Source organism: Myxocyprinus asiaticus, chromosome 15 (assembly GCF_019703515.2).
Source record: "Myxocyprinus asiaticus isolate MX2 ecotype Aquarium Trade chromosome 15, UBuf_Myxa_2, whole genome shotgun sequence".
Classification (NCBI taxonomy): Eukaryota; Metazoa; Chordata; class Actinopteri; order Cypriniformes; family Catostomidae; genus Myxocyprinus; species Myxocyprinus asiaticus.
In genome coordinates this window covers 19461429-19474763 of record NC_059358.1, presented here as the reverse complement: position 1 = coordinate 19474763, position 13335 = coordinate 19461429, and the positions used below count along the sequence as shown (strand labels likewise).

The 13335-nt window shown below is 39.5% G+C and overlaps 2 protein-coding genes across 6 annotated transcripts in view; both read right to left on the bottom strand.

Annotated features, from left to right (window-relative positions):
• LOC127452802 (low-density lipoprotein receptor class A domain-containing protein 4-like) overlaps positions 1 to 13335 on the bottom strand; it is a 79215-nt gene that overhangs the window by 27515 nt on the left and 38365 nt on the right. The window contains exon 1 of one of the 5 annotated variants that reach the window (XM_051718529.1): positions 1942 to 2183. The exons of 3 other annotated variants lie outside the window; for them this stretch is intronic. In XM_051718529.1, coding sequence (XP_051574489.1) covers positions 1942 to 2011 — 70 coding nt within the window. In that variant the 5' untranslated portion in view covers positions 2012 to 2183. Of the gene's footprint in view, positions 1 to 1585; positions 1724 to 1941; positions 2184 to 13335 lie in introns of those variants that run through there. One more of the 5 variants, XM_051718531.1, reaches the window with a different exon arrangement.
• The window catches only part of LOC127452801 (melanocortin receptor 5-like), a 75018-nt gene that overhangs the window by 50683 nt on the left and 11000 nt on the right, over positions 1 to 13335 (bottom strand). The gene's annotated exons all lie outside the window — the stretch shown is intronic.

Sequence of the window (13335 nt, the reverse complement as noted above, 5' to 3'; positions counted from 1 at the left end):
TCCCAATATGGGTGGGGACATAAAGAAACTGTGCTACTTAAAGACTACACTTCCCTACAAAGGCAAAAACGACACTATAATGCTCAGTTTTCTCTGAAAATTAGCATTTTTGAGCGAAAATATGAGACCTGACTTTGGTCTCAATATTGACAAAATTTGTAGTTTTTGCATCTGCAGTACAAGTTTCACTACTCTTATCACACATGAAGTCATGAAGAGAAATTAAAATTTGAGCTGAACTGAGCTGGGGCCACTCGTTAAAGCAGGCCATTGTGCGTGGGCATCAGGATCATCCTGGGTAATGCCAAAAGCACTCAGACTGGCATGACGACACTGGCCTTTATCAATAATTCATAGTGGCACCTCGGGGCTGCTTAACCCGGCACAGCTTTCAGTGTGGTGAGCTCACCATGGAGCCAGGACCAAGAGAGGCCGCTTTTCCAAAAGACAATCCATTTGCTTCAATTTCTGAGGATAGATTTGTTTACAATTTTTTCAAGTATTATATACATTACCAAATAAATAGCTTTTCATATCCATGTTCCTTCAGAGCCTCCTTCAAAGGCTGTGTTCCTCCCGCCTCTTATTTCAGCCAGCTTTTGGCCTCGATGCTTTTAAAGATGTATTTGTAACAGAGATTAAGTATTCAGAATTCAAAACGGTGCGTACATATTCAGCAGAAATGTCACATTCTGTAGCATATGTTAGTTTCTAGCATAGACCCCCCCCCCCAAAAAAAAACTACTGAAAGGCCTTTTCTACCTACTGTGTGGGAATTCCCCAGGACTAAATTCATAATTTATGATCCAGACCGAATATGAACTTTTCACTCCAAGAACAGAGGAGTCTGTGTTTCACAGAGCTGTCATCCACCAAGGCAGCCAGAGCAGCTGAACACCATAACACACAGAAATACATCAATGATTTGAACAGACAGACAGATAAATCCTATTATTATTTCTACTACAAATCTCACTTTAATAGCATCTTCCATATCCATGAATGTCTCTTAAGCTAAAAATAAGAAGAAATGTTCACTTGTTAACAAGCATAGCATGATAATGTTTAAAAACTAGTTTTTATACCAGCATCAATACTAATAGTGTCAACCTAATATCACAGGTGTTTAGAAACTAGTTTGCGCCAAAATACCATAGATGGTATGTTACTACAGAAAAACTGTGATATCTTGATATTAGCCAGCATTGTCATAAAAAGTCTGTGAAAGCTTCTAACAGCATTCAAAAGAGATCTTATATTTATTATGACTGTGCAGTAGTAACAATAACTATAGTAAGTGGTGTCTTTGCAAAAGCTATGGTTACCATGTAAAATTCGTAAGGGCTGATAGCACATGAACATTTCATCCAGTAGCAAAGTTTAATTAGTGCAGCTACTAAGCTGGGTGCTTTTACCAAATGTATCTTAGAAACAGTTTAAGCCGACAATTTGTATTCTCATTACTGTCACGTGCATGTGAAACGTTTGGCTCTGGCAAACTAGATAAAAAAAATAAAACACGATTTTACAGCAATTAAAATGGAACAAGTAGTATAATCAAATTTGAATAGTTCTGGTAACTTACATATCATAAATAAGCTGTCACCATAAACTAACGTCGTGTCGTCTAGTCAGAGGCTCTTTGTTTATAAAGTCCGGAAGGCAGTAGACATTTGCTCCTGCCTAGAGTTAAAACACTGTCTGGTTTTACAGACTACACACGTACAGAGACAGATTGCTGATATCGCGACGTGCTGAGATCAGACATTGGCGGAAACATACCGCGCACGAAAACCGCTGATAAGAGCTGACAGCCATACGAGACTGCAGGAGGCGAAATGAAATAAAACGCACTCAAGTGTTCAAACTACAACTACAAGCTCGCGCTCAAGTCGCAAAGAAGCGTTCTGACATCATTTACCGCGACATAAAAACACTCACAAATCTCCATTCCCTGGAGTTGGGATCCGCATGTGACGTTCGAGCCATCCGGTACGGTGATGTTTTGCATGGAGCACGCGAGATACTGTAGTCGGCGCGCGATCCAGCCGGTGTGAGCACATCCAACAGATCGCGCTGAAACTGAGAGCGCGCGCCAGCAGCCTTGACATGCTGTTCTTCACTACATGCTCCCCGGTGACCGCTTCACTTCGCGCTTATTACTAAAAACCAAGCCCGTCTACTCTCTCTGACCCCTCCGGTTCAACTGAAAATCTGCGTTTGTGGGATAAACCCGGCTGATTTGCGCTCCACCCCCCCCCCTGTAAGCATCCACCCCCACCCAGCAGTCAAGGCGAGCATTGTACGGGGCTGACCTCGGGGTGACCCTGCTGTCTGGCGACACATTTCGTATCTTTGTATCTTAAATTATTGGTCAGTTCAAAAAGATATCTCACAGGTTAGTTATATTGCATTTAATTTCTACTGATATCCAGACACTAAGTTCAAGTTTTGATCCAGATCAAAAGCTTCTCAATAAAAACACGTTCATTCCTTGTGCAAAATTAAGACCACAATTAAAACATTTTACCCCACTGAATAAAAATATACTATCATTCCAGGCTGGGGCAGAGTCAACGAAATGAAATTTTAACGTTTAAAATCTCACCCCTAGTTAGCAATTCATCCCTCAGGGGAATAAAATGACATTTATCTGTCTGAAGTCTAGTTTGGAAGTCAAGTCAAGCCAACACACACGTATTGCAGACAGACACATCCCCCCGGTTTAAAGCAGAAATGGGGGAGAGACAAAGTAGGGAGTTTAGGAGTCAAGTCTGAATTTGAATGGCTGTCTGAGGAGGAAGTCTCTGGGCCAATTAGGTTGATACTCTCAGCATGCTAATGCTACCGGGGATGCTTTAGAGGTAAGAGATTTGCCACAACATAGGGTACCACACCATCTCATTTCTACATCATAAAACATGCAATTAATTTTTAAACAAAGTGCATTAAAATACAAAATTGTGACAAAAATATAATAAAAACTGATCAAAAGATTAAACAATGTAACCATCTTTTTTATAGAGACACTCCATATCAGTAAGGAAGTTCAACCATTTGGGGTTTCTGTTGCTGTTTGATGGACAGCGCTACCTAGTGTCTCCCCCTAGCCGCACAGAAGTGTATGGTCAAGGGAATGGAGCTCAAAAAGGTTTCTCACCACACAAAAAACATGTCTTGTTCAACTAAAACGAACATTTCACATTGATTCTGCGACATTTATCTGATAACACCTGCATTTGCCTGAAGCTATAGTTAGTGAACCTCAAAAATAAAATTCTTTCATCATTACCTCAGACATGGGTTTAACCTCTGGAGTCATATGGATTACTCTCATGCTGCCTTTATATGCTTTTTGGAGCATCAAAATTCTGGCCACCATTCACTTACATTGAATGCACCAACACAGCTGAAACATTCTTCTAAAAATCTTAATTTGTGTTCTGCAGAAGAAAGTCATACACATCTGGGATGGCATTCAGGTGAGTAAATGATGAGAGAATTTTCATTTTTGGGTGAACTATTCCTTCAAGTTTACCACAAAAAGATGTTAGGTAAAATGTTAGGGACTGACAGCCTCAGTCACCATTCAGTTTCATTGTATGAAAAAAGATGCAATGAAAGTGAATGGCAACTGAGGCCAACATTCTGCCTTTTGTGTTCCACAGAGGAAAGAAATTCATACAGGTTTGGAACAATATGAGGGTGAGTAAAAAAATAATAATAATATGGTGGTAGTAGCCAAATAGTTACGAAAAACAGACACGCTAAGACAATTCTCTAGTTCAACCCAATATATCATGACTCAGGAGCTGGTGACTAGCAGAGATCATAATCCTGCTGGTCACCCTTGTGAAAAGGTTGTTAGAGAGAATCAGTGTTGAGGTTTATAAAAGATATATCGTTAATAATCATTAAACGGACAACAAACACACACATTACAAGATTATACAACTTGTCCACCAAACAGCCAAAGACTGGATATTTAAAATGCAAGTGCTGTTCTACAGATTACGGCAAGGAACAAAATTACATGGTGAGTCTGTCTTGATGACAGGCTTTTTTCACAAGCCATCCCATGTCTGTATGGCAGCTATAAAATTGTGCAACCTGCTCTGTCGACAGAGGGAAAGTTCTGAAAAACATCGAGACACAGACAAGTGAAAACATTCCAGTTATAACTTATAATATAACTGCAAGAATAAAAATGGCAGCCTTGACACTATCACCGAGACACTTCCTTCTTTTCTGAAAGCTGCATTCTGTGATATTCACACCAATCCCTGCAGGACATGGTGTGTGAGACAGGAGGAAGGGGAAATTGTCTGTTTGTGTGACTGAGTTTATGACTGGGGGATTGCTATCTGCAAAGCCATGATAGGTCGCCTGCAGATGTGATGCATTGCAGTGTGTGTGTGTGGTGTGTGTGTGTGTGTGTGTGTGTGTGTGAGTATAATCACCAGGTATTGAGTTTTTTTTTTTTTCACCTCTCTCTCTCCTGCAGCCTGCTGAGCATCGTAATGGGTCGTCTGCCCAGGAGTGAGGTAATGTCTAGGTTTAATGCCAGCCTTCTACACTGGTGCACACACACAGGGGCACAACAGGAAGAACAGCAGGCGCCCCAACTCAATAAAATGGCTGCTGTTGTGACTCCTAATGATGCTGACAACATAATAAGCATTTTGCTAACGAGCCACATGGCAGTGTTTCCATCCCTGAACACTGGCATATGGCCTCATGGATGACACCTGCACACTCTCAGACCCCTTTATGACATACACTGCCTGGCCAAAATTTTTTTTTTTTTTAAATTCGGCGTTTGGATTTAAATAAGCAGATACTTAAGAGCCTATGAATGGATCATTATTGTAGTGATTAATATGTTTCAGCTGGCAACAATTCTTTTAATCCTAACTGATGCAGTGTGTAGCTTCTCATTTCTTAAACAGCCATGTCAGAAGACGTATCCCGTGGTCGTGGAAAAGAAGTTACTGTGTTTCAGAAGGGGCAAAATATTGGCCTGCTTCAAGCAAAGAAAAAAACTAAGGAGATTGCTGAAATCCCTGGAATTGGGTTAAGAACTGACCAACACATTATTAAAACCTGGAAGGATAGTGGTGAACCATCAGTTTCGTGGAAGAAATGTGGTCGGAAAAAAATCTTGAAAGATAGTGATCGGAGATCACAAAAACGCTTGAAGTCACATCATAAAAAAAAATCAACAGTAGAACTCACAGCTATGTTTAATAGTGAAAGTAAGAGCATTTCCACATGCACAATGCGACGAGAACTTACAGGATTGGGACTGAACAGCTGTGTGGCCACAAGGAAGCCAATTGTTAGTGAGGCTAATTGGAAAAAACTACTTCAGTTTGCTAGTCATGTGGTCTGATGAGTCCAGATTTACCCTATTCCAAAGCGATGGGCACGTCAGGGTAAGAAGGGAAGCGCATGAAGCTATGCACCCGTCATGCATAGTGCCCACTGTACAAGCCTCTGGAGGCAGTGTTATTATCTGGGTTTGCTTCAATTGGTCAGGTCTAGGCTCAGCAACATTTTGTGGCCATAAAATGAAGTCAGCTGACTACCTGACTGTACTGAATGACCAGGTTATCCCATCAATGGATTTTTTCTTCTCAGACGGCACAGGCATATTCCAGGACGACAATGCCAAGATTTATCAGGCTCAAATTGTGAAAGAGTGGTTCAGGGAGCATGAGGAATAATTTTCACACATGAATTGGCCACCAGAGTCCTGACCTTAACCCCACTGAAGGTCTTTGGGATGTGCTGAAGAAGACTTTACGGAGTGGTTGAACTCTCCCGTCATCAATAAAGATCTCGGCCAAAAATGGATGGAAATAAATGTTGTAACATTACATAAGGTTGTTGAAACAATGCCACGACAAATGCATGCTGTAATCAAAGATAAAGGTGGTCCAACGAAACAAACTATGCAACTTTTTTTTGGCCAAGCAGCATATCATCTCTTCAGTAATACAGATGCAGCAAACAGACTTCTCAGATGACAAATAAACCTGTGTTTTGAGAAGTGGGCCACTACCCAGCAGGTTGCCAGTTCAACTCCCAAAAGAACCAAAGTACTATAAAATCCTCATGAAATAATAACAACAGTGTATATATCTAGTCTACAAACTTGGTGTGTTGACAAACAGGAGAAAGTAACTTGGGGGATTGATGTGCCACTTGAAATAAAAGCACCAAATCTATGCTCTACCTCACGCCCAAACCAGAAAGAAAACTAATGCCCAAAATAGACTCTTTGCAATTATGTGAACACAAATCCTGATTTCTTCTGTTTTTGTGTATTTTTCATACTACATTTATTTAGATCTTCAAACACGATATAACATAAAACAAAGGCAACCTGAGTAAACACAAAATACAGTTTTCAAATGTTTTTTTTTTTTTTTACTGAAGCAAAAATGTCATCCAACATCTACAGTATATCACCCATGTGAAAAACTAACTGCCCCCTTAAACTTAATAGCTGGTTGTGCCACCTTTAGCAGCAACAACTGCAAACAAACGCATCTGATAACTAGAGATCAGTCTTTCACAATGCTGTGGTGGAATTTTGTCCCACTCTTCTTTGTAGAACTGCTTTAGTTCAGCCACATTGGATTGTTTTCGAGCATGAACTTCCCGTTTAAGGTCCTGCCACAGCATATCAATCGGGTTCAAGTCAGGACTTTGACTAGGCCACTCAAACTTTAATTTATCTTCTTTTGAGCCATTCAGAGGTGGACTTACTCCTATGTTTTGGATCATTGTCTTGATGCATAACCCAGTTGTGCTTGAGCTTCAACTCATGGACTGATGACCGGACGTTCTCCTTTAGAATTTTCTGGTAGAGAGCAGAATTCATGTTTCCCACAGTTATTGCAAATCGCCCTGGCCCTGAAGCAGCGAAGCATCCCCACACCATCACACTACCACCACCATGCTTAACCATATTTATGATGTTCTCTTGGTGGAAATCTGTGTTTGATTTACGCCAGATGTAACGGAAGCCCTGTCCTCCAAACAGTTCCACTTTCGACTCATCAGTCCACAGAACACACTCCCAAAAGCTTTGAGAATAATCAAGGTGTGTTTTGGCAAAATTCAGAGGAGACTTAATGTTCTTCTGGGTTAGCAGTGGTTTTCGCCCCGCCACACTTCCATGGATGCCATTTTTGGCCAGTGTCTTTCTGATAGTGGAGTTATGAACAGTGACCTTTATTGATGTGAGAGAGGCCTGCAGTCCCTTGGATGTTGCCCTTGGCTTTTTTGTGACTTCCTGGATAAGTCGTCGCCATTTGGAAATAATGTCTCTCACTGTGGTTCTTTGGAGTCCCAGAGCCTTTGAAATGGCTTAGTAATCCTTCCCAGACTGATGTATTTCAATCACCTTTTTCCTCATCATTTCTGGAATTTCTTTCAACCTTGGCATAGTGTGCTACTGGGTGAGACCTTTTAGTCAACTTCATACTGCTGAAAAATGTCTATTTAGGTGTTGATTTGATTGAACAGGGCAGGCAGTAATCAGGCCTGGGTGTCTAGTTTCATAGATTTGGGAATTTAGTACTTTTTCACACAGGCCCAGTTGGTTTTGGATAACTTTTTTGCTTCAATAAATAACATTATCATTTAAAAACTGTATTTTGTGTTTACTCAGACTGCCTTTGTTTTATGTTAGATTTTGTTTTAGTATGAGATATGCACAAAAACAGAAGACATCGGGATGGGGGCCAAATACTTTTCCACAGCACTGTAGATATAAATTTAGCATCTTCAAAGGTAAGATGACCCCCTTACCTTGACATCTGATTTGTATAAATTGCACAAAATACATCTGATATCATTATAATATATTTTTTACATGTAATATACTAAACCATATTTTCCTTATATAACTATGTATTTTTACAGTTAAGTTGATTGATGACATACATAAGTAATGACAGACAAATTATATAACAGAATCCTAGTCAAAGAGATTCATCTAAAAGAAGAAAAAAGTTATATGAATTATATACAATACAGGCCTATGAATGTACACATTTATACAGCCGTATTTTTAATTGAAGGGATGTTATAAAAGCAATCACCCGATTTTAGGGTGATTTAGAAAGCGATTCATGGAGTATCATACCTTGTGAAAGTGTGTGATTATGTATTGATCTCCTCAAGGCTTGCCGTACAACGATATGCAGCTGTGTGATCACAGATGAAAACTTTCAGATTAGGTTGACGTCATGTCAGTTCTTCAGTAAAAGAAGAAGCTCATTGGTCACTTGACGAGAACACAAGTGCCCGACTCTATGACATACCGATTTTTTCAAGCAAGCCTGATGTGCTTTTTCAGCTTTTGAAGCTTATAACTCCTCAGGGAGTCCAGATGGTCAAGGGATTAACGACCTCCCACTGGCAGATGCTAATGCATGCTTCCTCTCTCTCCGCCTGGCCGGCAATTACATTAAAGCTAACACCTGAAAATCACTGTAAAAATCTGCTAGTATGGCGCCATCTTAAGTCACATGTTTAACTTCAAGGCAATCCCCAACCACTGATTCCCCAAAACTAAAACCCAAGGCTGAGACCACAGAAGACAGCTTAAACAACTCCTGAAATCTCTTGGCAGGTGCAGTTTTCTTTCCTGAGTTGAACTATTTCCTATTGAAACAGGAAGTTTGGACATTTGCATTCTAGAAAGCATTTGATTGGATAAAAATCTGTGTAGTGCAGCATGAATCATCAATATTTTTGATCAGTTTCCCCAGAAGATTAAGACTGTACATTTTAAATGCGTATAGATACTAAAGGTTAATTTTGTGAACTTTTAGGAGTCCATTATCATATAGACGGCTTCAAAGCTAATAGGCACTGACTAAAAGCCACCAAACTCTTCAAAAATTTTCATTTTATAGTGTCATTAAAATGTTTGCCATGACACACCATGTGTAAGTCACCAGAGAGAAAGAGAGAGAGTCAAGCTCAGCTGACCCAAACTTAAATGCTCTGACCCAGAAAAACAGATACTAACTCACATGCACTGCCTCTCGCAAAACAACAAAATAAAAGCCATTCAAATGTCAACATTGTTTTTTGTCAACATTTACTGTGAATGACAAACAAGTGGCACCGTTTTGTTAATTTTTCTTTTTTAACTAAATGAACTAAACTACATTTAACCAATGCATTTTCAGAAGATAATGTGAGTGGTGCAGAAGTCACTGCCACAATGATAGGGCATTGTGGGTGGTTTCTAGGGTGTTGCTAAATAGCTGTTTGAGTGTTCTAGGTGGTTGCTTACTGCCCCAATTCAGAAGAGCCAACAACAAGTATATATGATATTCTGTACTGTTTTATCGTCCACATAAGTCCAACTGGTTAATAAAGTAATAGCCCACCTCTCTCCAAAAAGCTTCATGATTTGATGTATCATTCATGTCCATAGGATGTGCTGCGCCGAAGTTTAATACTTAAGATTAGGGGTTTGTTCAATCCCAGACCCAACGAATGAGCATGATAATGATTCATACTTATGCTCTTTTGAAGCTTTGCAGCACAAATATGCACACACAGGTAACTACAGTATGGTAGTATAAAGTGACTTGCTGTATTTGATGCATATTTACAGACATAATGAGAAGAAACAAAAGACAGAAAACACAATTGAAAGTAACTTTTCTGGAGTGATGTTTTTAACAAACAGAGCCATAAAAAAAAGAGCCTGCAGAAACTAAACAGCACCTCAGCAGGAAACATTCTTCTCATGTTACATTCTACCTCTCTCTCTTTCTGTCTCACACACACACACACACACACACATTAAGAATTCATTTATTCCATTCATGCATCTTCAAGCAACAATGCAACCTGACATCCTGCAATCAGAGAGTGAATGAGTTTAGGGTCTGAATTTCATCCATACAGCCATGACTGATATGACATAAAAACACATTATGAAGCGTTATGGGTAAACTGGAAATGAGCTAATAGGACGTCTCAGTATGAAAGTCTTTATTCACAGAGGGAAAGAGAGAGAAGAGATATTTGTGAGGAATGAGAACCTCAGGGGTACAACAACACAACGGGTTGGAAGAGAGAATGAAGAAAGAATGAGAAAACGGTCTCATTTGCATTCCGACTCATTTAAAATGGTTTGAAAACAGGCAAACATTTTGGGTGTGGAGGGCACATTGGGGGAAAAAAAAACACTGTTATGAGTTTTCATATAATTTTTGGACTGCAGCTATTTAGGTTCAGCAGTGTTCAACTGCAGTAAAACATTACAGCAGTTGTTGGCCTTTTGAAAGAAAGTACTATGGCCGTACCATGGTACAGTAATAATATTGGATGGTAACACCATGATACTTCCATATAAAGAGGCCCTAAAGTATATGGACACTTAAGTCCCACTTAAGACATTATATTATATAGAAAATATCAAACAAAGTGGCATCTGCAAGTAAATAATGATAGATCTTTTCTTAGAACTAACTTCACTTTTCTTTAAGAATCTGGTCTCAGAGTGATTTTAATAGATGCATGAAGTCAGTTCTCCTTAAGTTTCCTTAAAAGCCATATAATGCAAAGACATTCATACATTTATGTTTGGCTTAAGAGTCCAAAAACTTTTTGGGGCCACTGTTTATCATATTATTGTATAAGAATAAGGCTAAGCATTGATATAGATTTCCCGATTTGATTCAATTCTGATTTACCAGCTCTCGATTCAATTCTGATTTATTTGGGTATATTTTATTTATAATGTCCATTTTGCTTACATATGAAATAAATACTCTCTCAGCTAATGCTGTAAATTATACAGATAACCCTCTAACTTGGTACATTACAATATTAATAATTAAAAAAAAAATAACAACAACAGGGCCAAAACTATGCAGTTCAGTTGCTATTTTTTTTTTAAATTGATATAATAATCAACACAACCAAAACAGAAGTAAACTTTAAAATAAAAGTACAAGATTGATATTGGGATTTTAAAAATCAATGTCGGGATCATTAAAATGAAGATTGCGATTTAACAGATAATTTATATTTTTGCCCAACCCTTTATTCATACACCAATGTGTTTTTACATCCAAGCAACCATCAAAGAACATGATATTATCATCAAGCGAGTGCTCAAAAACTGTAATATTACTCTCGCACCATGTCCTAAACCCTTTGATATTACCATGGAACTGTTTTGTAAGTGTGGAAACACAAGTACGGGTGGTATGTTGTTTACACATGCCTGAATTATGAATTACGCCATTTCTCTTTTTAGGTCTTAACTTCTCTGTCAGTTTTAAAAAATGCCATCCATGTGAACTCCTGCATTCGGCTACATCATCAGCATCTGCACTCTGATTGGTTAGAGCAGGGGTGTCAAACTCAGTTCCTGGAGGGCCACAGTCCAGCAGAGTTTAGCTCCAACCCTAATTAAACACACCTGAAGCAGCTAATCAAGGTCTTCAGGAGTGCTTGAAGATTACAAGGAGGCATTTTGGAGCAGGGCTGGAACTAAACTCTGCAGGGCTGCGGCCCTCCAGGAACTGAGTTTGACACCCCTGGGTTAGAGGGTCGAGTTTAGAAGGTCAGTTAAGACATTATGGATTTGACCATGTGGCGACTGGCTAATTTATTCTGTTCAGTACATTTACTTCATCTTCAGATCTTAATTCAGATTCAGACATTAAGCACAAACAATTCACCCAGTAAAATGGCTGAGCTTCAAACAGTTGAGCTCCCTTCAAGTTGGCTTCCTCCCTCTGTGACACCGGGTCTCTCCTTCTCTGCCTCTCTCATTTTCTTGCATTCTTCACTGTTTTTCGTTTGGTCTTTTGAGCTGAACCTGATTGGATTCCTGAGCAACTCACTGTTTAAGACGACTCCATTTATCGCTCTGCCTCTTTTCCTCCTCTTGTTTTTATTCGCTGTCTATCGTTCTTTGAAGGGAGTGAATGAAAGCGAGGGAGGAGAGCTGTCAGTTTCCCATCTTTAATGGCCCCAGCTGCATCATTACTCTCTCAGCATACTCAGCACACAGGGTCAAATGGACTTTAGGTAACAGATGAAGAAATGAGGGAGGGATGAAGGCCACCGAGAGAGAGGGAGAGAGAGATTCCATCATACTGGGAGGTTCGAGGCACAAAATGACTGAATGAATACACCCAAGTTAATGAGTGAATACAGAAGAATAGTGGACGATAGACCTCCAACTCAGTCACAATAAACAATCCCCGATTCCACTGTGAGCCTGCGTGAGGTGACACTGTCTGAAACCCATCAGTACTGACGGTGTTGACAGCCTACGAATACAGAACCACACAGCACTCACCCTGAAAAACAGCCCAGCTAATGCAGCAACGTGTGTGGGATGTGGATCAAAGAAGCTGGGGCTAAGAAAGAAAAGACGAAGGAGAGAATGCAGGAATCAGATATTTCTCTTTTCGGACTGACAGTATTCTCATTCAGTGCAAAGCTCTACAAAAAAAAATATGTGCCCAAAAAGAACTATTTACAACTAAAAAACTAAATCACAACAGTCACTATTGAGTGTGCGATTAATTTAGCAAACAGGTGCTCAGCCTCTTGGTTCGTTAAAGGAATAGTTTACCCAAAAATGAAAATTCTGTCATCATTTAAATGATATTCTAATCCTGTATGGTGATGTTAGCCCTAATGTTCAGTCTCAGTCATCATTCACTTTTATTGCAAGTTAATGGTGAATGAGACTATACTGCATAACATCTCCTTTTGTGTTTCCCAAAAAGACTTAGAACAACGTGAGGGTAAGTAAATGATGACAGAATTTTCATTTTTGGGTGAAGTATTCCTTTAAGTGTTAATCTAAAAAAAGACTCCCGGTCCTCAAGTCATCACCCATCTTTAGAGATAAATTACTTTCCTTAATCCCGAATATTGTGAAAAGTCAAATAATGAATCAAAGTGAATGCAAACAAAAGAGAACGCTCTTAAAATAGCTCCAAGTCATCAAATACCTAACAAGTGTCTCATTCACACCATCATTATCATCTGTCATTAAAACCTTGATTAAGACACTCTGAACTTCATTCAAGTCTCCTTTACAGTCGGACATTCCTGTAGGCCAAACAATTCCATCATCCGGCACTCTCAAGAAGTTCAAACGCTTCATCTGGGACTTGCCCTCCCTCCAAGCGATGCTGATTGCATACAGAAGGCATGACGTCAGTTTGGTAATGAGGCCCTTAGCATGAAAATGCAGCCCGCTGTGGTCGGCCCAGATTAGCATGAAAGATGATGGAGATTAGTGATGGAAATCCTAAACTCAAACAA